The 25,522-nt window shown below is 45.9% G+C and overlaps 1 protein-coding gene across 5 annotated transcripts in view; it reads left to right on the forward strand.

Annotated features, from left to right (window-relative positions):
- Window positions 1-25,522, forward strand: part of GAS7 (growth arrest specific 7) — a 280,976-nt gene that overhangs the window by 170,519 nt on the left and 84,935 nt on the right. For 4 of the 5 annotated variants that reach the window (XM_012457599.2, XM_012457597.2, XM_012457595.2 and 1 more), the window contains exon 2: window positions 1,509-1,629. In XM_012457599.2, the coding sequence (XP_012313022.2) occupies window positions 1,509-1,629 (121 nt within the window). Of the gene's footprint in view, window positions 1-1,508; window positions 1,630-7,011; window positions 7,463-25,522 lie in introns of those variants that run through there. The other variant, XM_012457600.2, reaches the window with a different exon arrangement.

Raw genomic sequence — 25,522 nt, forward strand, 5'->3', positions numbered from 1 at the left:
ACATGCAGGGCGCCATGGGAAGCCACAGCACGTGGTCTTGCAACCTTCACAAAGTGGAAGAGCAGCCTGGAAGCTGTGTGTCTCTGTTGCTCTCTTTCATTGTGTTATCTTGTTTTCCTAAGCAGGGGTCACCAGTGACCAGCACTTTGGGCACAGCTGGGGGATACTGAGGACATTTGGGAGCCGATTCCCTTTAATGTTTGTGAACAAGCTCTGGCTTTGCTGAGAAATTCATGGCTACTCTCTTCCTGTGGCTAGAATTTTGATTTTAATCAATTTACTTACTTCAAAAGGCATAGCAATCTTGTGGGCTAATTTAGACTCTCTGTCCTAATTTTAAAATGATCTTTAGCTACCAACTTTTACTTTTGTGTTTATGGGAGAAAATTTAATTAGAACAGATATGTAGAAAGGAGAGAATAATAAATGTGTGTAATCCTAGCACCCAGGGATCATGGCTGATTTTTTTTTTTTTTTTTTTTAGCAACTGTCTACTCGATATCTGGTTTCTTGATATGTCATATACATTTTACTCGATTTTTTTTTTTTTTTGAGACAGAGTCTCGCTCTGTTACCCAGGCTGGAGTGCAATGCGCGATCTTGGTTCACTGCAACCTCCGCATCCTGGGTTCAATCGATTCTCCTGCCTCAGCCTTCCGAGTAGCTGGGACTACAGGCACACGCCACTACAGTCGGCTAATTTTTGTATTTTTAGTAGAGACAGGGTTTCACCATGTTGGCCAGGATGGTCTCAATCTCTTCACCTCTTGATCCACCCGCCTCGACCTCCCAAAGTGCTGGAATTACAGGCGTGAGCCACCGTGCCTGGCCTCTCTTATTTATTTTATTTTTAATTTTTAACGAAAAGTAACTCTATACGTGGTTAAAAGAATTAAACTGCATATAAATGCATACAATGGGATGTCAGCGTCTGTTCTGTCTCTGAGTCTTAGTTCTTCTGGCCAGAGTGATCTGGACACTTGGGGAGAGAAGCTCCATCCAGCTCTTTGTGGATTCTCGGCATTATCATAGAATGTTTTGCATCTCGCTGTGTGATGACTTGCATTAATTACTTCTGCTAGGTTTGCACAGCAAGCCTGGGGCCTTGTCTGCTGCTGTGCTTCGTGATCTGGGAATTTCAGGCTTCAGATTTCACAGTGGGAGCTGGTGGAGTGACAGGGCTCCCTTGTAAGCGCAGCACCCTGCGAGTGATTTTCTAGGGGGCCGCTGAGAAAGTCCAGTTCCATTAGCTGAATGGCATTTTCCTCTTTGTTCCCAGAGGAGCTGCCACCTGTGCAGGGGCTCTGAATGCTCAGGTGCTTCTCACCGCTGGTGTTCCTGCAGCCCCTGAGATCACATGTGTGCTGCCTGTGACCTCAGGGGCTTGTGGGCCACATACTTCCCAATGTCAAGCTACTCTAAGGTGAATTCATCAGCCTCTGCCTTCCTGGTTTAAAAACTTGCAAAAACGCCAAATGGGTGTGACGTTTCTCTTTCTTCTCCAACAGAAGCCTGGAATGGTCCCCCCTCCGCCGGGAGAAGAGAGCCAGACTGTCATCCTTCCTCCTGGCTGGCAAAGCTACCTGTCGCCTCAGGGCCGGCGGTACTATGTCAACACGACCACCAATGGTGAGTCCTGCTCAGGGGAGCCTGCACCAGCCCCCTGGTGTTCTGTCTCTCTAGAGGGGCAGGTTTTTCCTCCCTTCTTCACCTCTCTGAAGTCTGTGCTCAGGTCTGCAGTAAAGTCTTGCTCCTCCCACTGTGCTGGGTGGTAGGGGTGTGGGTCTGGTTCTGTAATTCTGGGAGTATCATGGGAGGAAGGCTGCCCTTCCCATGGTTTGGGTCATCCTTGGACCCTCATGTCCACCTTGGGTATCTGTGTTAAACCCAACCTCTTCGTCTGGGGCTGTTTTCTGAAAGGTATCTCAGAAGGTTCTATGGACCACAGCTGGTTTGAATGAAATGAACCAGGCGATGCCACTGTGTGATCTCGGAATTTTGAAGGTTTTAATGATCTTGAAGCTTCAAAACAGGGATTGCAAATGTGAGGTTTCCCTAATTTCACTGCAACATTGTGTCCTTTTCCTTAGGTATCACTGGCTGGTATTTCTCTGAATGTTCTTTGGGAAATGCTGGGGGGTATTTATGGGTTATTTATCCCATCAAATACTACAGGTTCCACGTGCATTTCTGAGTTGAATAGGACCACACCTCAATGCCCCCAATAATTATGGACCTCCTGGGCTTTCAGATGTGACCTCAGGATTCCGAAAAGTTGACTGTAGATGGTTTATAAAAGGGGATGCACAGTGTGGCAGGTTCTGCAGCAGGGTGAGCAGAGGGTACTGTTGCAGGCTATGGTCTTGGGCAGGGCAAGACAGGGCAACCCAGCTAAATAGAGCTGTGTCTTGATCTCTGTGACTCCCCAAAGAAGTTACCATGAGAGAACTGAGAGGATTAAAACCAAGGAAAGTTAGACTTGGTGGGAATCATAGACGTGCGTGCCAAGGCAGAAGATGAAATCCTACCCAAATCCACCTGCTGGCTCAGCCTTGGCCTCTGTGCCCACCTGACTACGTGACCACCCCTTCCCACCTGGGGAAATCGTGGCTACAGCTTATGATTATGAGCCTGCCCCAGGAGGGGGTCCTAGTAACAGGGGAGCCAGCTGCTGTTTAGCAGAGATGCAGAGAAGGAAGCTGGTTTATTCGTATCCCCTGGCAACCTGACCTTCCTCAGGCTTGAGAGGGGTGTTCTAGTTGAAGAGGTAACAGAGTTTCTAGGAAAAGGGAAGTAGGACTATTTCTGAATGTTCTAATCTTACGCTTCCTCAAAACAAACACATGAACAGCTTTGCCCTGTTTCCAGTGACTTCAAGTTTCAGAGAAGAACGTGTCTATATATGCACCACCCATCTGCAAAACACAGAATTTGGACTGTAGGATCATGAGATCATCAATCAATTTGGATCCATTATTGTTCCAGATAAGCTACACTTTTGCAAAAGGGCATGGGCGAAAATGGCTTTCTGAACTTCAGCAGCTTTATCTTTTATTAAGTTAGAGAATAGTTTATTTTCAGGGTAAAAAAATTCAGATTACAGGGTGGATGCAGTGGCTCAGACCTGTAATCCCAGCACTTTGGGAGGCCAAGGCAGGCAGATCATGAGATCACGAGTTCAAGACCAGCCTGGCCAACATACTGAAACCCCGTCTCTACTGAAAATACAAAAAATTAGCTGGGTGTGGTGGCAGGCGCCTGTAATTCCAGCTACTTAGGAGGCTGAGGCAGGAGAATTGCTTGAACCCAGGAGGCAGAGGTTGCCGTGAGCTGAGATCGTGCCATTGCACTCCAGCCTGGGCGACAGTGCAAGACTCCATCTCAAAATCAAACAAAATTTCAATAAGTACAAAAAGATTTCAAATAAAAAGTAAGAATCCCTGGTCTCACCTTTTAAACATATATACACTTAGCTTTTAAAATAAATTGGAAAGTATTTTCTGTGTTATCCTTTAAATTACTTTGACAGTATATGCAGACATTTTTCTATGCTTTGTACATTTTAGTCTAGCTCATTCTTTTAAGTAGCTGCGTAGTAATCCATTGGATGGGTATGCTATTAATTTCACCGGCACTCTATTAATGGTTGTTTAAGTCACATTTTGTATCAACAGACACTGTCTGGCAGCTTTTTCCTGAGACTCAGACATTAGCAGATGCCACTGCGTGAGAGTTTTCTTACAGGTGCTGGGATATGGTGATTCCACAGAGGCTCCAGGCCAGGGGTCAGGGAACTTTTTCTGTGAAGGGCCAAGTAGTCAGTATTTGGGCTTTGAGGATTATGTGGTCTCTGTCCCAGCCACTCAGCTCTACTGTCTCAGCATGGAAGTAGCCCCGAATGATAGGTAAACACATGAGTGTATCTGTGGTCCAATAAAATTTTATTTATGCATCTCAAAATAGGAATTTCAAGTAACTTGTGTGTTATAAAATATCATTGTTTTGGCCAGGCATGGTGGCTCACGCCTGTAATCTCAGCACTTTGGAAGGCTGAGGCAGGTGGATCATGTGATGTCAGGAGTTCGAAACCAGCCTGGCCAACATGGTAAAACCCCATCTCTACTAAAAATATCAAAATTAGCTGGGTGTCATGGTGTACACCTGTAATCCCAGCTACCTGGAAAGCTGAGGCAGGAGAATTGCTTGAACCCAGGAGGTAGAGGTTGCAGTGAGCAGAGGCCGTGCCACTGCACTCCAGCCTGGGCAACAGAGTGAGACTCTGTCTCAAAAAAAAAAAAAAAAAAAAATTATTGTTCTTTTGATTGTTTTTCGGCTATTTAAAAATGTAAAAGACGATCCTAGTTGGCGAGTTCACTGAGCCATATGATAGTTGGTTTGGCCAGGTGGTCCCACAGTCTACAGCTGCTGGTCCCTGCTTTGGGCTGTCTTTTGGCTCCTCGAGGACTTGCCCTATGTGCCCTTCCTCTCTTTATTTATTTATTGAGACAGGGGCTCACTCTGTTGCCCAGGCTAGAGTACAGTGGCACGATCATGGCTCACTGCAGCCTCTACCTCCTGGGCTCAAGCACTCCTCCCACCTCAGCCCCATGAGTAGCTGGGATTACAGGCGTGTGTCATCACTCCAGGCTGATTTTTTATTTTTATTTTTATTTGAGACAGGGTCTCACTCTGTTGCCCAGGCTAGAATGTAGTGGCACGATCATGGCTTACTGCAGCCTCAACTTCCTGGGCTTAAGTGATCCTCCCACCTCAGCCTCCTGAGTAGCTGTGATTACAGGCATGTGCCACCACACCTGGCTTTTGCATACACACACACACACACACACATATTTTTTGGTAGAGATGAAGTTTTGCCATGTTGCCCATGCTGGTCTTGAATTCTTGGCCTCAAGTAATCTACTGGCCTTTACTTTCCAAGGTATTGGGATTACAGGCATAAGCCACTGTGGCCAAAAACACATTTTTTTTTTTTTTTTGTAGAGACAGAGTTTTGATATGTTGCCTAGGCTGATCTCGAACTTCTGGCTTCTGCTTCAGCTTCCCAAAGTGCTGAGATTATAAGGCATGAGCCACCGTGCTCGGCTCTCCCCTTCTCTTTTATGCTGAAAATAATTCCAGCACCTTGATCTTGCATTCCAGATACCTGCCAGTTTTATTCATTACTCATTTAATTCATTGTTTTTCTCTTTGATTGAATCATTCATTTAACACATAGTTTGAGCCTCAAATATGTACTAGGCAGAGTGAGTCTTGGATACTGAGAGTTTAATAAGAACAAAGTAGTCCCTGACCTCATGGTGTTTATCTTCTTATAGTGGGAGCAGATTTTAAGTGAATACCTATTTGATTCAATCAGGAAAGGGTTGTGAAGCAGGAGTCCAGGGTGGTTTTTTTTTTTTTTTTGAGATAGAGTTTCGCTCCTGTTCTCCAGGCTGGAGTGCAATGGCATGGTCTTGGCTCACTGCAACCTCCGCCTCTCCAGAGTGTTTTAAGAGCATGTCACAGAGAGACCCTGGGGGATCAGGGGAGGCTTCCTGGAGGAGGAAGCTGCAGGATGGGAAGGGTAAGGAAGGGGTAGCGGATGGGGAGTGTCTTACTGATGGCGAAGAGTCGGCTGTGTTTGTAGGGATCAGGTAGCACTTGAACTTCATATTAATAATTTTGCTCAATTGTCTGAGGGAGAAGAAAAGCAGCTATCTTTCTGATTCTCCTCTGGAGTCCTTTCTTAGACTTGTTTTGTGTGGCTGCAGGGTTGTTTTAAATCTGCCTGCCCTTCTGCAGGAAGGCATCTATGAGAACAGCCACCTGCGTGTGTCTTACCTCCTGACTCGGGGGCAGCTGAGCCTGTGCCTCCTCACTGCTGGGCCAGCTGCGTCTATCTTTCTGCCTGGGCTCTTGCTTCAGCATCTTTGCCCTGTCCTCCAGGTGGCATTTCATTCACGTGCCAGCCCGGAACGTGCAGTCCCTGTTCTAAGCCGGTCATTCTTTCTTCCTCTTTGTCTGTCTACCTTCCTTCCAGACACTTCTAGTTTTTCTCCCTTAATCCCTAATCGCTTCTTTTCCAGAGGGCGCCTGGGGATAATAGGTGTTCTGTCCCCGTTTTTACACCTATAACCAGCTGAAAGTAATTTACATTTGTATTACTTTGCCTTGGCTAATCTGCTTATTTTCCTTCTTTCTTTCTTTCTTTCTTTTTTTGTTTTGAGACAGTCTTGCTTTGTTGCCAGGCTGGAGTGCTGTGGTGTGATTTCGGCTAACTGCAACCTCCACTCCCTGGTTCAAGTGATTCTCCTGCCTCAGCCTCCTGAGTAGCTGGGGTTACAGGCATGTGCCACCACGCCCAGCTAATTTTTGTACTTTTAGTAGAGACGGGGTTTCACCATGTTGGCCAGGATGGTCTCGATCTCCTGACCTCGTGATCTACCTGCCTCGGCCTCCTAAACTACTGGGATTACAGGCGTCAGCCACTGTGCCCAGCCAACTAATCTGCTTATTTTCACATCCATTTAGGATTTTATGGATGAGGTTGTCACAGTGCTAACCACTGGGCCAGGCTCTGGGGATACAAAATCAAACTAGATACTGTCTCTGCTCTTAGAGACTGCAGTTCTAATAGGGCCAGAGACACATACATAACCTATAAGCATAGACCGGGCGCGGGGCTCACGCCTGTAATCCCAAAACTTTGGGAGACTGAGGCAGGCAGATCACAAGGTCAAGAGATCGAGACCATCCTGGCCAACATGGTGAAACCCCGTCTCTAACAAAATTTAGCTGGGCGTGGTGGTGCATGCCTGTAATCCCAGCTACCCAGGAGGCTGAGGCAGGAGAATTGCTTGAACCCAGGAGGCAGAGGTTGCGGTGAGCCGAGTGAGACTCCGTCTCAAAAACAAACAAAAAAAACCCTATAAGCATTACAGGTATTCATGTGGAAATCTGAGGGCTCAAGGAAGGCAGTAGTCAATTTTGTCAACCAAGTGTTTGCAGGGAGTGGGAGTGGCCTTGACCCAGGCATTCCTAGCCAAGGTTACAGCATGATTAAAGATCAGGCAGCAAGAGAAGAGCAGCGGATGTGTTTGGCATTGGCTAAGGAACGAAGAGGAGAGAGAGAGAGAGAGTCAGTCAGGGGCCTTGAGGCATTTTGAGGAGTCGGGTCTTTATTCTGTAGGCAGCGGGAATCCACAGAAAGTTACCAGGCGGTGGCATGACATGATCAGAATATTGTGGCAAGGTTGCTTGTGCAGCAGAGCGAAGGCTTTAAGGGCAGTAAGCATGGAGCCGGACAGACTAAATGAGAGGAGAAATAATGAGGTCAAACACCAATTCCACAGCAGTGGCTGGAGAGGAGGAGATTAAATTTGTCAGACAGGATGTGGCATCTCAGGAATTGCAAGGACCTGGATTCCTCCGGGTTTTCTGCCTCTTGTGATGGGACCATACAGTGAGTATCGGGTATTCAAGGGAGGAACAGGTTAGGAAGAAAGAAAATGAGTCCATATTGAGTGTGTGGCTCCTTGGGGTGCATTCAGGGAGGGATGGCTGCCATTTGGATGGCTGCACTGTGACTCGGAGGACTTCTGGGCTAGAGATGGGAATTGGGGAGCCATGTGGGTGCATGGCCTGGCATGCAGAGAGCAGAATGGATTTTGCCCCTCCTTGCCCCCTTGGCCTGGCCCCTGATGCGCAGTGACCAACCCTCCCAGCCACACAGGGTGGCCAGGATTTGCATTTCATCAGCAGAGAGGTGGGGTCGTGAGGATGTAGAAGATCATCCAGGGTGAGCCTGTAGAAGAAGGGAGCTTTGCAGCACAGGTTTAAGGGAGTAGCCAAGGGGACTTTGAGGAATCCAGGAGAAGGTAATGTCATGAAAGGCAAGGGAGAAAAGATTGTCAGGGAGAGGAAGTTAGAGACAGACTGAAATATAGATCAGGTTGACGGTAGGGGTGATGTTTTAAATCACTGGGGAACATTGCACACCGGGGCCTGGGGGTGGGGGGCTAGGGGAGGAATAGCAGGGGGCAGGAGGATTGGGGAGGGATAGCATTAGGAGAAGCACCTAATGTAGATGATGGGGTGATGGATGCAGCAAACCACCACTTTGGCACTTGTATACCTGTGTAACAAACCTGCACCATCTGCACATGTGCCTAGAACTTAAAGTGTAATAAATTTTAAAAAATAAAAATAAAATAAATCACTGGGGAAAGCACAGATTATTTAGTAAATGACGTTGGGCCAGATGGCTAACAGGAAGTTCCAGTGGTTAATGCAGTAATGCTGTTGCTTTCATATAAACATGCCAACGCCATCAGAGCATGCTCCGTGGACGTTAGGAAGTCCCCATCTTTCTTGTGGCTTTCTGGAAGTTTCATCACGCAGAGTGGCCTTCTGTTAAGCCCCAGGAACTCCCAGGGTTTTGTTATCGAGAAATTACTTGTCTTGCACTGTCCAGGGAAGCTCTCTTTTCCCACAAAAGTTGACTCTATTGCTAACGGTTTGGGTTGTGTTTGGTGCATGGATTGTGAGCTATTATCAGTAGCCTACCCCATCCAGGGACCTCAGCTAGTGTTAAGGAGACTGTCTTAGTCTGTGCAGGCAGCAATAACAAAATACCGCAGACCAGATGACTTAAACAATAGAAATGTATTTATCACAGTTTAGGAGGATGGGAAGTCCAGGATGAAGGCACTGGCAGATTGGTGTCTGGTGTGGGCCTGCTTTCTGGTTCATAGAGGGCAGCTGCATTGTCACATGGTAGAAAGGGCAAACAAGCTCCCCTGGGTTGCTCTTTTAATGGCACTAATCCCATGTTAGTGGAGGCTGTGTGACTTAAGTACCTCCTAAAAGCCCTGCCTCTTCCTACTGTCACATTGTCACGTGGGGAATTAGGTTTCAACACATGAATTTTGAGGGGACACAACCATTCAGACCATGGCAGGGACCTCTTATACAATAAGTAATGATATTTCAAAAGATATAGCATAACATTTTTTGTTCCATTTATAATTAAAATGTCAGCTGGATGTGGTGGCTCTCACCCGGAATCCAGCACTTTTGGGGGGCCAAGGTGGGCAGATCACTTGAGCCCAGGAGCTCGAGACCAACCTGGGAAGCATGGCGAAACCCCATCTCTATAAAAGTACAAAAATTAGCTGGGTGTGGTGGCACACACCTGTAGTCCCAGCTGCTTGGGAGGCTCAGGTGGAAGGATCACTTGAGCCCAGGAGGCAGAGGTTGCTAAGAACTGAAATTGTGCCATTGCTCTCCAGCCTGGGTGACAGAGCAAGACCCTGTCTCAAATAAGTAAATAAAATAAAAATATAACTGGAAGGCTAGGCATGCATGCTTTCTCACTTAACATGAACATAGTCATAGGTATTCAGGCCCTCTTTTTGGAGAGATGCTGACCTTTTAGATGTTGTTTAGGATGCATTTTACCATTTGGACATTAGGGGTATTTGAAGCCACTATTGATGGCCAAGATTAGTTTAGTTTAATATATTAGTTAAGATTTTATTTCTCATTTATTAATCTTTGTATACTCTAAATCCAGCAGTTTTATATATGTCATTCATTTTTTAAAGAAAGAGTACCATTTGAGATGGTATCTCAACCCATTCTCTGCCCCCTCCACTCTAAAGCAGAGCCTGATGCAGGGATTGAGTGTTAACACCTTATTTAGGAGGTCTCAGTACAGAGTGGTGAGGGTAGGTATGCAAGGGAAGGAAGGCCGAAGAAGATGCCAAGTGATGCTGGCTGGTGTTGGACAATGAAATGCAGAGTCCCAGCAGGTCTCATAGTGGATATGTTCACTTCTGGAAGGGCTGCAAAGAGGAATCACAGTTGAGGAGGATGGGAAGTCCAGGATCAAGGTGCTGGCAGATTTGGAGTAGTCTGTAGGACAGCAGAGATGTTTTCTCTGCTCCCTTCCCTCTTGTCTCCTATTTCACAAAGACCAAGCCTCTCCCCTTGCACAGCTATTTCCCTACACATTTGGGTTGTACCGTCTGACTCCTACCAACCTCTCAGAAAGCCAGATTTCACCATCCAGAGTGATGCTTCATCCACGCCCAAGACAGGGGTTGACAGAGCATGAGTGAGTTTCCAACCAAAACAGAAGGTGGCTGTTGATGGAACTATGAATAATCCAATGTCTGTGTCCCTATGCAGAGACTCTCAGAACTGAGTGCTGTGGTGAACATCTGTCTCCACTGGCAGACCTTGGTAACTTGATCATTCATAAAAGTGGGTCGAAGAGGCCAGTGATTTTACTTCATAATTATCCTGGGAGGAAGCTTCTAAATCCTCTAACACAGGGGTTGGCAAAGTGTGGCCCATGGGCCAAATTCAACTCAGAGGTGTTTTAGTAAATGAAACTTTTTTTTTTTTTTTTTTGAGATGGAGTCTCGCTCTGTAGCCTAGGCTGGAGTGCAGTGGATCAGTCTTACCTCTGCCTCCTGGATCCTGGTTCAAGCAATTCTCCTACCTTAGCCTCCCAAATAGCTGGGATTACAGGCACGAGCCACCATGCCCAGCTGAGTTTTGTATTTTTTAGTAGAGACGAGGTTTCACCATGTTGGCCAGTCTGGTCTTGAACTCCTGACCTCGTGATCCGCCCGCCTTGGCCTCCCAAAGTGCTGGGATTACGGGCGTGAGCCACCGTGCCCGGACAATGAAGCTTTCTTTATTGGAACACAGCCTTGCCCTTTTGTTTACATATTGTCTATAGCTGGTTTTGCACTGAGATTGTAGAGTTGAACATAGACTGCCTCCAACTTTTTTTTTTTTTTTTTTTTTTTGAGACGGAGTTTTGTTCTTGTTGCCCAGACTGGAGTGCAATGGCACGATCTCTGCTCACTGCAGCCTCTGCCTCTTAGGTTCAAGCGATTCTTCTGCCTCAGCCTCCTGAGTAGCTGAGATTATAGGCGTGTGCCACCATGCCCAGCCAGTTTTTTGTATTTTTAGTAGAAACAGAGTTGCATCATGTTGGCCAGGCTGATCTTGAACTCCAGCTTCCCAAAGTGCGGGGATTACAGGCATGAGCCTCCGCACCCAGCCGACTATCTCCAACTTAAAATGGGTGCACTTAACAATTTTTTTGACTTGGTGCAAAAGTGATACTCATTCACTAGAAACTGTATTTCAGTTCAGTATTCAGTAAATTACAAGAGATATTCAACATTTTGCTACAAAATAGACTTTATGATAGGTGATTCTGCCCAACTGTAGACTAATGGAAGTGTTCTGAGCATGTTTAAGGTAGGTGAGGCTAAGCTATGGTATTCAGTAGTTCAGGTGTAATATGTGCATTTTGACATACACTATTTGCAAGTCACAATGGGTTTCTCAGTATATAACCTGTCATAAGCTGAGGACTATGTGTAATTGCAGCAGAGACCATGTGGCTCACAAAGTGAAAATATTTACTTTCTGACCCTTAACGGAAAAAGTTTGACAATACCTGGTTTAAGAAATAGAACTGGCTGGGCGCAGTGGCTCACATCTGTAATCCCAACACTTTGGGAAGCCGAGGCGGGTGGATCATGAGGTCAGAAGATCGAGACCATCCTGGACAACATGTTGAAACCCTGTCTCTACTGTAAATAAAATTAGCTGCGCATGGTGGCGCATGCCTGTTGTCCCAACTACTCAGGAGGCTGAGGCGGGAGAATCACTTGAACTGGGGAGGCGGAGGTTGCAGTGAGCCTAGATCGCGCCATTGCGCTCTAGCCTGGCTGCAGAGCAAGACTCTGCTCTCTAAAATAAAAACAAAAACAAAAAATAGAACCTGTTTGTTTTACACATATGGAAATAAAGTCCCTACATGGTAAAAGGATTCGCTTCAAGTTATCTGGTCATTTATAAGCCCAGCTGTGACCAGACTGCCCTGTCTTCTAATCTTTTCTTTTTGCCTCAGTATTTGGAAGAGTGGACATGGGTGGCAGTGACTTAAGTTGGAATGAGAATAACTGAGTTTGTAGATTTGTTGATAAAGGAAAATAATCTGAAATAACAATTTTTTAAAGGAAACCTATGCATCTTGTTAAAGCATGAACCCAAATCCAGGAGAGCCGAAAATTGTTTTTAAGTCTTTTATGTTTTAGATAGGATCTCTCTATAATCCAGACTGGAGTGTGGTGGCACAGTCAACCTCCTGGGCCCAAGTGATCCTCCTACTTCAGCCTTCCAAGTAGCTGGGACCACAGGCACATGCCACCACGCCAGGCTACTGAAAAAACACACACAAAAAAACAGTTTTTTTTGTTTTGTTTTGTTTTTTTGGTCAAGGGGTTTTGCTATATTGCCCAGGCTAGTCTTGAACTCCCAGCTCAAGCAATCCTCCTGCCTTGGCTTCCCAAAATGTTGGGATTACAGGCATGTGCACCACACCCAGGATTTTAAGTGCTTTTGATGAAGAATCTGTCTATAAATGTTTTATTGTGTTTGTGACTGAAGCTTGGAGGACTAAACCAGGATTTGAGCTTTTAGATTCCTTTGCCAAATAGTAATTTTCTTGATTTCTTGCTTTAATTTTTCTTTAAATGAGTGGATTCCCATTTAACTTTATTATGCCAGGAACTAATGTGAGTTTCTGGATAAATTTTCCAGTAGAACACCTTTAACTTTTCTTTGTTACAAATAATTGGATCCTTTTCTAACTCCCCAAATAAAATGAACGACCCTGATTATTCCCTGTTAATAAAAGTTACTATGAGAAGGTTCTATACCCAAAAAAATCCATCTATTTTCTTCTGTCCATCTGTGTTGAGCACATGTGATACTAAAAAGATATGCATGTGGCACATTCGGTTGATTAAATTAGGATTGTGTGTGCACTTGTGCGTGTGTGTGTGAGAGAGAGAGAGAGCCAGCCTAATTTATATAAAGCCTAATTTTGGCATTGTTATTTTTCTTTAATGGATTCTTAGTGGAAGGCTGTTAGAGCTTAAAGCTTCCTATTAATCTGCTTCTGTGTGGTTTTTTTTCCCTCTTCCAGGATATCCGTTCTCATGTGTAATGTTTAGGTAATACTTACATGCATAACACACCCCTCACCCCTCATTTTTCACCAGGGTTTAAGGCCAATAATCTCTCATTTGTGGCAGTGCCAAGTGGCTTAGAGTCAGTCACACTGCTAGTATGAAGTTGAAGACCCACACAAGTCAGAAGACAAAAGAGACAGATTTTGTGGTTTGCCCAATTCTAGGAATTTGAGTTACTTTGCAAAAGACTGCTTATTGGTAAACAGTGTGAGAGCGTTCTTCATTGTCTGTTAGGTGGAGTCAGTGATGAGTAGCATGTGGTTCAGATATGGAAATGGGACAAAAAGGAATGTGTAGAATAGGATCCATAAATCTTCTAGAATATTCAGTGACCCAGATTATTCCACTCCTAGCTGTATACCCAAGAAAACTGGAAACACATGTCCCCACAAAATCCTGTGCGTGCATGTTCAGAGCATTGTTATTTATTATGGCCAGTAGAAACTCAAATGCCCATCAACTGATGAATGGGTAAACAAAATGTGGTTTTATCCATACAGTGGAATATTAGTCAGCTGTAAAAAGGAATGAAAGTACTGGCCGATACATGCTTCAATGTGGATGAATGTCGAAAACATCACACTAAGTCAAAGAAGCTAGACACAAAAAGCTGTGTACCATATGATTCCGTTTATATGAAATGCCTAGAATAGAGAAATCCACAGAAAACCACCCGGGTGGTTGCTGGGGGCTGGAGTTAATGGAGAGTGACTGCTGATGGGTACAGAATTTCTTTCTGAGACAGTAAAAATGTTCCAAAGTTAGGTAGTGGTGCAGGTTATACAACTCTGTGACTGTACCAAGAACCATTATATTATATGCTTTTAGAGGGTGAATTTAATGATATGGAATTATATTGCAATAAAAGTGTCATTAAAAACAGGCATGTGTGGGCATGGTGGGTGTATATATGACTTTGTTGGCATCCTTTAGAAACCATTCTTCTTATTTTTTTTTTTTTGGAGACAGATTCTCACTGTCACCCAGGCTGGAGTGCAGTGGTGCAATCTCAGCTCACTGCAACCTCTGCCTTCCAGGTTGTAAGGGATTCTCCTGCCTCAGCCTATGGAGTAGCTGGGATTACAAATGCCTGCCACCATGCCTGACATTTTTTTTTTTTTTTTTTTGAGATGGAGTCTTACTCTGCCACCAGGCTGGAGTGCAGTGGCACGATCTCGGTTCACTGCAACCTCCGCCTCCCAGGTTCAAGTGATTTTCCTGCCTCAGCCTCCCAAGTAACTGGGATTACAGGCATGCACCACCACATCCAGCTAAGTTTTGTATTTTTACTAGAGACGGGGTTTCACCATGTTGGTCAGGATGGTCTCAAACTCCCAAACTCAAGTGATTTGGCCTCCCAAAGTGCTGGGATTACAGGTGTAAGCCACCGTGTCCGGCCCCTAATTTTGTATTTTTGGTAGAGATGGGGTTTCACCCTGTTGGCCAGGCTGGTCTCAAACTCCTGACCTCAGGTAATCCACCAGCCTCGGCCTCTCAAAGTGCTGGGATTACAGGTGTGAGCCACCGCGCCCAGCCTAGAAACCATTCTTTAGACGTCTTGATTAGGGAGTCATTCTGCCTGGTTGCCAAACTGGTGGGTGTCAGAGGTACCTCGGAAACGGAGTTAGTTTAAAAAAAAAAAAAAACAACAATACACAGATTCTACCACTGACCTCCAGAATCAGAATCTATTTGGAAAGAGTAAGAATGTCCACTTTATGTTTTTCAAAGTTTTCTAACAGTCACCACCTATTTTTTACTTGCAAGGACACTTTGTAATAAAATGATGGAGGCATAGTCAAATATAATAAAGCTGAGGAACAAATTTAAATCCAATTTCCTCTTGTAGAAATTTAATGAGAAAACAGGACTTCCTTTAAACAGGTAATCATGCGTCATAGTCCCAAGGTTAAAGGTTATATAACCATAAACAATTGTAGAATCTCGTGGTGAAGCTATTGAAGACAAATAACTCAATTTTATGGTGACAAGACTTGGAATGAGTATAAAACTGCCAAGAAAGTCCCTTCACCTGGCTGGTGTTTATATTCTTAAGTGTCACCAGGGTGGCTGACTTGTGTATATTTCCCAGCCTTTATTCCTATCTGTATAAGAAGATGTAGTGACAGGTCTTACAATTTCAAAGATTTAGGGTCAATAGCTCAAAAATTGTTTGGATCTCAGCATTTTTTGCTATTAAAAAAAAATACTCCTGCACTCTGCTTTCGACTTTGTTTCTAGCTAAGGCCAAGTCAAGGAAATTGGAGCGTGTACTGTTTTCATTTGTGCATTCTGCTTAGCACCCTGGCATCCAGACAAAACGAACAGCATCCTTGCCTTCGAGGAACTTAGAGACTTGTGTGGAGCAGTTCAGGCCTTGGAGGTTTGGAGGAGTTGTGAAGTGTCTTTCATTTTTCTCTTCTGCGGAGATCTTTCAACTGGAGCACCCTAATTTCCCTCTACTTTGGTTAGGATGAGGGTGCCGGCCAATAGTCACGTGTCTCCTCATCATTCATTACGTGGCAGAGCCCAGTGGCTTAGCGGAGTCCAGCCACTAATCCCATGGCAGGATTGCTACCAGTCATTAGATTGACCCATACTCATTAATTACAGGCCAAAGGAAGTACGGGTCACTGTGAATTGTGTACCTATAAGGAATGACATTTGCTTGATTTGAACTCTTTTTGAAAAGTGCTGGCCTGGAAAACTGGACTCTTAGGGAAATGGCATTATAATGTGTTGAGGGTGGTGGGGAGGTGGCAGGCAAGCAAGGTCAGGGCATCTGGAATCCAGGAGAGCTGTCCTGCATAAGACACAGGGAGGGTAGATGTCACTTGCTGGATTGTCCTTAGACTAGAGACTGTTGACGGAAGCTTCTATTCTGTGTACACAGTGCTTAAAAATGTTGTTCGTTTCCAACATTGAAAAATTGGGAGTTTTTTTTCGTAAACATCTGGATACCTATCTCCTTTCAGAAAATCGTGAGGTGTGGCCCCACTGGCCCCACCTTCCTGCCTGAACACAAGCTGAGTGGGTCTGAGAAAGTGGCTATTACCTGTGATTAAAAAAAAAAAAAAAAAAATACTTAGTTGGGCTTCATGCATGTATTTTCTGTGTTTAGTCCTGTGGATGTCTGAGTTTGGGCCTGATGAGAAGAGGGTGCCTGGTGGTTTTGTATCAAATATTGAGGTGAGGGTGGCATCAGACACAAAATCAGGAAGATGTATATTTATTTTTGTATTTGAGACAGAGTCTCACTCTGTCGCCCAGGCTGGAGTGCAATGGCACGATCTCGGCTCACTGAAACCTCTGCTTCCCAGGTTCAAGTGACTCTCCTGCCTCAGCCTCCTGAGTAGCTGGGACTAGAGGTACCTGCCACCATGCCCAGCTAATTTTTGTATTTTTAGTAGAGACGGGGTTTCACCACATTGGCCAGTCTGGTCTCGAACTCCTAACCTCATGATCTGCCCACTTCAGCCTCCCAGAGTGCTGGGATTACAGACATGAACCACCATGCCCGGCCCGGGAAGACATTTCGTAAATGAATTTGGAAATGAGAGATTATGAAAGAGGACCAAGCAAGAGAATAAAAAAATCTAGGGTGAGCAGACTCATTAGTCAACAGTTATGAAGCACCAGTTTCAAGAGGGACCTTAAAACCCATCCTAGCTCACGCCTGTAGTCCCAGCACTTTGGGAGGCCAAGATGGGTGGATCACAAGATCAGGAGTTCGAGACCAGCCTGGCCAACATAATGAAACCCTGTCTCTACTAAAAATATAAAAATTAGCTGGGTGTGGTGTCACACACCTGTAATCTGAGCTACTCAGGAGGCCGAGGCAGGAAAATCGCTTGAACCCGGGAGGTGGAGGTTGCAGTGAGTCGAGATTGTGCCACTCCACTCCAGCCTGGGTGACAGTGTGAGACTATGTCTCAAAAACAACAAAAACAACAACAAAATCCCATCCTATGCCTTTTCTCTGAGGCTTTTTGTGTGTGTCCAACATTAGTGCAGGAAGCACTGCCATTCTGGGGTTTGTGTAGTGTCTGTGGGGTGGGGTGTGGGAATGGGAGCCTGTGGGTGCGGCCGGAAGTTTTGGGCTGCAGGGAAGAGCAGTCTGGATGGATGTAACCAGAGTGAGCTTTGAAGGGTTCGGTCGCAGGAAGTCAGCGAAACTCCCAGTATAAACGGAAATGATCTGTAGGTTATATTCTAATAAGTGAGTGGGCAAGGACCATGTGAATTGGTTTTCAAGTAACACGTGTTTGCTAAATGCCTTCTGTGTGCCCAGCTCCAATTAACCACTTGGATGGCTTCTTGCAGGGGTGGTGTGGGCGAACACAATGCAAATGGCTACTTGTTTGCAAAGACAGAATGCTTTCTCAAGTGGATATGAGATTGTTAAAATGAGGCTTTCCTTTGGGTTGGAGTCCATTTTTTTTCCTGCCTGCTGAATATTGTGCTGAAAGTCCTTCCCACCTCTAAATACCCTACGGGGCCATGAGTTGCAACCCCTACAAGCTCATCACCCACGACTGCTTGAGACTGTGCCTCCCTCTGCAAAGCTGGCATGAGGTCCCGTTGATGAGATCGTCATTGTTGGAGGAAGACCTTGGGGTGGGGTAACAGCTTTTTTGGTATTTCATTCTGAGTTGGATTCCAAAGTAGGAAGTACTCATCCAAGAGGCGTGGGAGGAGGAAAACGGGGTGAGAAGTTAGTCATGCAGGATGCTGGGGTTTACTGCCCACTCCCTGTGAGTGCTGTGCCCAGCAGAGCAGAAGGGCCACTGAGAGGCATGGCGGTCTTGCCATCCTTGGACAGATCATGAGCTGTGCTGTGCATGTAGCAGGCACCCTGAAAGTTTCTGTGGCATGAAGCTCCTGCCCTCTTGCCAGCGGTGGTTAACGCCAATCTGCATGCCAAAGGATACCCTCAGCCCCAGAAGAAGTTGCTCCTGTGAAATCAGTTGAGAGTTGAGGCATTTATTGACTGGTCTGCCACAGGGATGGACTGTTGGAATAATATGTTGGGATAGGGTCCTGCTCCCACCCCAAAAACCTGGCCAGATGGTGGGGACCCTGTTAGGGGGCCTTGGCAGCTGGTGGCATGTGGAGTGGGGAGGTCGGAGCAAAAGCAGTTTTCCAACTGGTACAGAAAAGTTTCGTTATTTCCTTCCTTTCTTCCTCTCTCCCTCACTGTGTCACCCAGGCTGGAGTGCAGTGGCATGATCTCAGCTCGCTGCAACCTCTGCCTCCCAGGTTCAAGCAATTCTCTGCCTCAGCCTCCCAAATAGCTGGGATTCCAGGCACCTGCCACCATGCCCAGCTAATTTTTTTGTATTTTTAGTAGGGATGGGGTTTCATCATATTGGCCAGGCTGCTCTTGAACTCCTGACCTTGTGATCCACCCGCCTTGGCCTCCCAAAGTGCTCAGATTACAGGCATGAGCCCCCGTGCCCGGCCCCATTGTTTTCATTATCAATATTACTATACTTGTGGGCTTTGGGCGAACACCTGCACGGACTTATGCTGTGGTTGGAGCATAGCTATCCTGTGCTTGCTTTACTGCCCCTGTGGGCCATGCAAGACACCTGCAGTCTCTGCTGTGGAACCCCCAGGCTCCTCTGTTTCTCATTTGTCCAGACTTTTGCACTCCCTAGAGCAACTTCCAGGTGTTAGCTGGACCTCTCTCCCGGCCCCCCATCACCCCCAGCCAGCCCCAGCCTTCTGCTTCCTGTGATGGATTGAGTTGTGTCCCACAAAAGATGTACAAGTTCTAACTCCCCAGTGCCTGTGATCTTATTTGGAAATAAGATCTTTGCAATTGATCAAGTTAAGATGTGGTCTTCCTGGAGCATAGTGGACCCATATCCAATATGGCGGGGTCCTCAGCTCAAGGGGGAAATGTGGACTGAGAGACAGACACGCAGAGGGAAGATGCTGTGAAGACACAGGAAGAAAGCCATCTACAAGCAAGGAATGCCCAAGGCCACCACCAGCTAGGAGAGAGGCCTGGGACGAGTCCCAGCCAGTACCATGATCTCAGACTTCTGGGCTCCAGAACTGTAACAGTATGTTTCCGTTGTTCTGTTTTGTTTTGTTTTGTTTTTTGAGATGGAGTTTTGCTCTGTTGCCCAGGCTGGGGTACAGTGGTGTGATCTTGGCTCATTGCAGTCTGCGCCTCCTAAGTTCAAGCAGTTCTCCTGCCTCAGCCTCCTGAGTAGCTGGGATTACAGGTGCACGCCACCAAGCCTGCCTAATTTTTGTATTTTTAGTAGAGATGGGATTTCACCGTGTTAGCCATGCTGGTCTCAAACTCCTGACCTCGTGATCTGCCCACCTCAGCCTCCCAAAGGGCTGGGATTACGGGCGTGAGCCACCGTGCCCAACCATGTTTCTGCTTTCTGAACCACCCAGTAATGTGGTATTTTGTTATAGCAGCCCCCTGGAAACTGATACACTTCCCCCGCCCAGCACTAGTGGTATCTTTGAGCGCTGATACCTAAGCAGTGTTGTTGTGTCCTCTAGGAGGCTGTAAACAGGTCGCAATCTGTTCCCTGAATATCAATACCAGGCATGAGGTGCAGGTGGCATGAGCAGCAGGAAGGGTGGCTTGTTTTCCCATTGCCTTGCCAGGCCATCAGTGAATGTGGAGTATGGGCTCTTGCTTAAAAGAGCTGTCTTGGTACCAGTTCCAAGAGAGATGGATTTTTAAAATTATGTGTTGTTGTTTTTTGGGACAAGCTGCAGAAAAGAGAGACTTAAAAAAAAAATTATTTCCAAATACTTTTGATCCTTCTCTTGACTGCTCTGGACCATACCAGAGAGGACTTGACCAAAAATCTTGCCTGCAGCTCTTCTGTTTCCTGGGATGTTAAGCTCTTCCCCAGGATCCTGAAATTGCAATTCCCCCATCTCTAAAAGAGAGAGTTGGGCTAGTTTTAAAAACCTTTTGGCTGGGCACGGTGGCTCACACCTGTAATCCCAACACTTTGGGAGGCTGAGGCAGGTGGATCACCTGAGGTCAGGAGTTCAAGACCAGCCTGACCAACATGGTGAAACCCCATCTCTTCTAAAAATACAAAAATTAGCTGGGCATGGTGGCACATGCCTGTCATTCCAGTTACTCAGGAGGCTGAGGCAGGAGAATCACTTGAACCCGGGAGGTGGAGGTTGCAGTGAGCTGAGATCACACCACTGTGCTCCAGCCTGGGCGACAAGAACAAGACTCTGTCTCAAACACACACACACACACACACACACACACACACACACACACACACACCCTTTCAAGCTCTGTATTTCCCGAGGAATAACCCTGATGGCCACAGAGGAGGACTCAGCTCCTACCTCCACTTCCCTTTTTTCCCTGATTCCTGCTGGCTGGGTGCCTCCCCACACTGAGAGGCCACCTCGTCAAGTGGAGTGGAAGGTGTTTGTTCACAGTGCTTCTCTCCAAGGCATGGGATTAGGGAGGGTTTTATTTCTTCTTTTTACTTTCTTGTGTTTTCCAGTGTTTCTTCCCTGGACCTGTTTTATAAGTAGGATAAAAATAATTTCTCTGAAGTAGAGGAGAGGATTGGAGCCTAGCGCCAAGGCTTTCCTTTGCTCCCCATTCCCCAGCATGACCCTCATGCTCCTCTGTTTCTCTTGATCGTTCTCAGATTTCTGTTTTTATTCCTGTCTTCCTCCCTCTCTCCTGCTTGAAAATCTTCTAGTTGTATTTTTGGGTGTTGGTAAGCTAAACAAGTGATCTTATGTTCTGGCCATCAGGTGTTTGTTCCAGGGCCAAGCTGTGTGAATCTGAACCTGAGCCTGAAAAGGGCCCAGGGCTTGCTTTTTTTTTTTTTTTTTTACAGTACAAGGAGCATCCAATAATGCCCAGCCCGTGTACTCTCTGCCACTGAGAAGGAGTGTGCCAGGCTGGAGGGCAAGGAGAGGATGCTTCCTTGTCTCAGACCAAGACTTCACTTGCTTTCTGCTCCTGGTGTATACAAATGATATGTGCTGATTGGTGAAATGGGTGCCACCGCGGAAAGTTAAAGCAAGGACAGAGCAGAGGCAAAGCCTTGTGAAGCGGAAGAACAGAAAGGGCCAGGGGCGCATGGTGATTTTTGAAAGCTGCGATCCCACCCAGCTGGCTCCACTCTTTCGTATGAAGAATAGATTCTTATTACAAGGTATGCAAATGCAGAACTTTCTTGACTAGTGGAATTCAGAGACAGAGATGAAAATCTCCAGTAACTTTTATGATGACCTGAGTATTTGGGGGCCTGGCTGATTTCATGACTCTCAGTGAATCAGCCCTGTTACATTCACTCTTCTTTTCCTAGATCTCTCTGACTAACCTGTTGTCATTTCTGTAGTTTTCATCATTACCGCCCGTTTGGAGTAAATGGCGGAGGCAAAGGGTGCTTTCAAGTCAAGAGTAAATTGGTGTGTTGTTTTGATTCTTGTGCCTTTCTTTTAAATGGCCGTACCTCCAACACCTGGATAAAGGTAGCACCTGGCGCAGAGAGAACCTTGCCCTTCCTTGTGGTCTCCTAGACCCGTTCTTCTCAAAGCCTGGTCCCCAGACCAGCAGCATCAGCGTCAGCTGGGAATTTGTTAGTTGTGCAGTTTCTCAGGCCCTACCCCAGACCTAGTAAATCAGAAACTCTAGGGGTGAGGCCCAGAAATTTGCGTTTTAATCCTCCCTCTGGGGAACTGTGATGCTCCTTCAGCATCACAGGACTGGCTTGAAACTGACCAAGTCTTAGTCAACAGCTAACAGCTGCAGTCTGTTTTAACCAGTCCTCCAAGTGGTTTTGATGGGCTCTTACATTTCAGAAGTGCTCCTTTAAGCCCACCTTGAAGGCTGCCCCTGTTCCTAGCATCTTACCATTCCTCCGCATGGATGAGGTTTTCAGTCCTCTTTGCAGAGAAGTTTTTAAACCTGCTTCTGTAATTTCCCAAGGAATCTTACTTCATTCTACTATAAAATGCTGCCATTTCTTCCTCATTTTGTGTGGTCTTTTCTATCCTGAATGCCCTTTTTGATGTTTGAGAATAGCTTTTTTTTTTTTTTTTTTTTTTTTTGCCCTGAATTTCTATACATGTTTTGCAGTGCTGGTTCATGATAAGGACTTTTTCTGTGTGCCTGAAAGAGCCTTGGAGGCGAGGCGGACAGCCTTTGAGCGTCAGGGGATAAACGGCCATCTTCTGCCTCAGGAATCCAGCAAGTTCACAAGTGCCTTTGTGGCTGCACCTGAGAGATTATTGCTGATTTCTATTTCCCAAAATAGCCTTAGTTCTTTCTTACTATTTCCCCAAGTCCTGTGAAAAGCAGTACTCAGTGATTTTGAGCATAATTTTTTTTTTTTTTTTGAGACAGAGTCTTACTCTATCACTCAGGCTGGAGTGCAGTGGCATGATCTCAGCTTACAGCAACCTCTGCCTCTCAGGTTCAAGCAATTCTCCTGCCTCAGCCTCCCAAGTAACTGGGATTACAGGTGCACACCACCATGCCCAGCTGATTTTTGTATTTTTAGTAGAGATGGCGTTTTACCATGTTGGCCAGGCTGGTCTCAAACTCCTGACCTAAAGTGATCTATCTGTCTTGGCCTCCCAAAGTGCTGGGATTACAGGCGTGAGCCACCATGCCCAGCCTTGATCATAATTTATAAAGTCACACCTTTTGCTGGAAAGTCTTCTATATATGGATTAGCAATGCAGAGCAATTAAAGTTAATAAAGGCCGAGTTTCTCAGAAAACAACAACAAATGTTGATGCATAAGTGGAAAAATATCACTTTATGGGAGAAGTTTCCAAGCAGTTGTGTGGTACGATTTTCCATAGAGAGATTATGGAATTACTGCTTGGAGCCTGTTAAAAAGCTGTGGTTCAACATGGTGACTGAAGAATATTCCAGATGTCAGTCTAATGGCCTCTGGGTCGGTATTGGCCATTTACAGGGCAGTGTGCGCCGATGGATGTCCTTGGGCAGGGACTGTCTTGTTATAGGACTAGAAACCCACTCATATTAACTTACGAAAAAAGGGCATTTATTAGAGGGATATGGGGGCATCTCAAAGAAATGCAGGCACAAGGGCGGGAAAATCAGGCACTGAGATTGTTTGTCCCAACTGTGGGACCTTGTGATGTCTTATGCTACTTTCTTTCTTTCCTTTCTTTCCTTTCTTCTTTCCTCCCTTCCCTCCCTTCTTCCCTTTCCTCCCTTTCCTCCCTTTCCTCCCTTTCCTCCCTTTCCTCCCTTCCTTCCCTCCCTTTCCTCCCTTTCCTCCCTTCCCTCCCTTCCTCCCTTCCTCTCTTCCTCTTGTTCTCTCTCTCTTTCTCTCTTTCTTTCTTTCCTTTTATTTCTTTCCTTTTATTTCTTTTTAAAATAGAGTCAGGGCCTCACTATATTGCCCAAGCTGGTCTTCAGCTCTTGGACTCAAGGCACCTACCTTGGCCTCCCAAAGTGCTAGGATCATGGGCGCAAGCCACAATGCCAGCCTATGCCACTTCTTTCTCTGGATTCTCTTCATGCATCTTTCTCTCTGCAGTCTTGCCTTTTATTCCTCGGCAGCCATTTGGCAGAAATGGTCACTCATGGTGGAAGAGGACTGCCCCAAGTCCTGTTCTATACAACTCTTGGTGGGTTCAGTAGCAACAGCCAAGTGGTCACGCCCATAGCATGTGGTTCCAAACTGGGGTTTGGGCAGTTCTTAGAGTCTTGAACATCTGTAGTTGGATATGGTGAAATACGTATTCGGTCTTCTGTCCAGCTCCCTAGCCTAAACCCTTGGAATCTGCAGAGTCTTAAGAGTGTCTCTTAAAATGCTAAAGAGATGACGAGTATCTGGGGCTCCCTAGGCAGCTTCAGGATGGGAGCTGGTCACAGGAAAGACCAAGGCATGATTAGAAGGTTGGAACTTCAGCCCCTACGCCACAAACCTCTGGGGAGAGGAAAGAGGCTGAAGGTTGATTACCAATGAATGGCCAGGGACAGCACCAATCACGTCTATGTACTGAAGCCTCCATAAGAACCTAGAAAGATGGTGCAGAGAGCTTCTGGATAACTGAGCACCAGGAACCTGGAAGGTGGTACCTGCAGAGGGCATGGAAGCGCCATGCCTCTTCCCTCTTGCCTGGCCCTGTGCACCTCTTCCATCTGCATCTTCATCTGTATCCTTTGTCATGGCCTTTTTAATAAGTGGGTAACAGTAAAGTGTTTCCCTGAGTTCAGTGAGCTGCTGTAGCAAAGTAGTTGAACCCATGGAAGGAGTAGTAGAATCCCTGATTTATAGCCTGCCTGTCAGACATGTAGGTGACAACTTGTTGCTTGTGATTGGTATCTGAAGTGGGGAGCAGTCTTGTGGGATTGAGCCTTCAACATGTGGGATCTGATGTTATCTCCAGGTAGACAATATCAGAATTGGATTAAGTTATAGGACACTCTGCTTGTGTCCACTGGAGACTTGCTGGCTAGTATGTAGGGAAAAAACCCCGTATACCTGATGTCAGAAGCATTGAGTGGGGTTGGGTAGAGAGTAGGATAAACAGTTTTGTTTTTCCTGTGTTATCAGATGTAGAAGATGGTTGTAATTTTTCTTTTTTTGAGACAAAGTTTTGCTCTTGTGGCTCAGGATGGAGTGTAATGGCACGATCTCGGCTCACCGTAACTTCCACCTCCCGGGTTCAAGCGATTTTCCTGCCTCGGCTTCCTGGGTAGCTGGGATTACAGGCATGCACCACCACGCCCAGCTAATTTTGTATTTTTAGCAGAGACGGGGTTTCTCCATGTTGGCCAGGCTGGTCTCAAACTCCTGACCTCAAGTGATCCACCCGCCTCAGCCTCCCAAAGTACTGGGAGCCACTGGGATTACAGGCGTGAGCCACCACGCCCAGCCGCAAATGGTTGTAATTTTTTATGTTTTATCATTCTGATTGTGATTTTAAAAACTCCACTTAATAGATAAATACGCCAATCTTTTCCTTTTGTGATTTCTACCCTTTGAGGCCCTACTTTAAAAGATCTTTACCAATAAAAGATAGTAGTATTTTCTTCTACTGCTCTTATGGACTGTCCCCACTCCCCTCACTTAAAATATTAAGCCATATGGAATTTAATTTCAGAAAATTAATGAGAAAGAGACCTACTCAATATTTTTCAAATAGTTTACCCGTCATTCAAACAGCATCGACTGATTGAGCCTTTCAACCATTGCCTTGAGAAGCACCTCTTTACCATGTGCTGAATGATCTGCCTGGGTCTGGTTTTGGCCTTTTTCCCTGGGTCTTTCTCTCTATTCCTATACCAAGTTTTGTCTGTTTTCTATCATGGAAATTTCTCATGGATTCTAATGGGATATACTATAAAAATATAGTCTTCTGGCCTGGCACAGTGGCTCATGTCTGTAATCTAAGCACTTTGGGAGGCCGAGGCAGGCAGATCACCTGAGGTCAGGAGTTTGAGA

Source organism: Aotus nancymaae, unplaced genomic scaffold (genome assembly GCF_030222135.1).
Source record: "Aotus nancymaae isolate 86718 unplaced genomic scaffold, 86718_ANA_hifiasm-v0.15.2.pri h1tg000018l, whole genome shotgun sequence".
In the NCBI taxonomy this organism is placed as follows: domain Eukaryota; kingdom Metazoa; phylum Chordata; class Mammalia; order Primates; family Aotidae; genus Aotus; species Aotus nancymaae.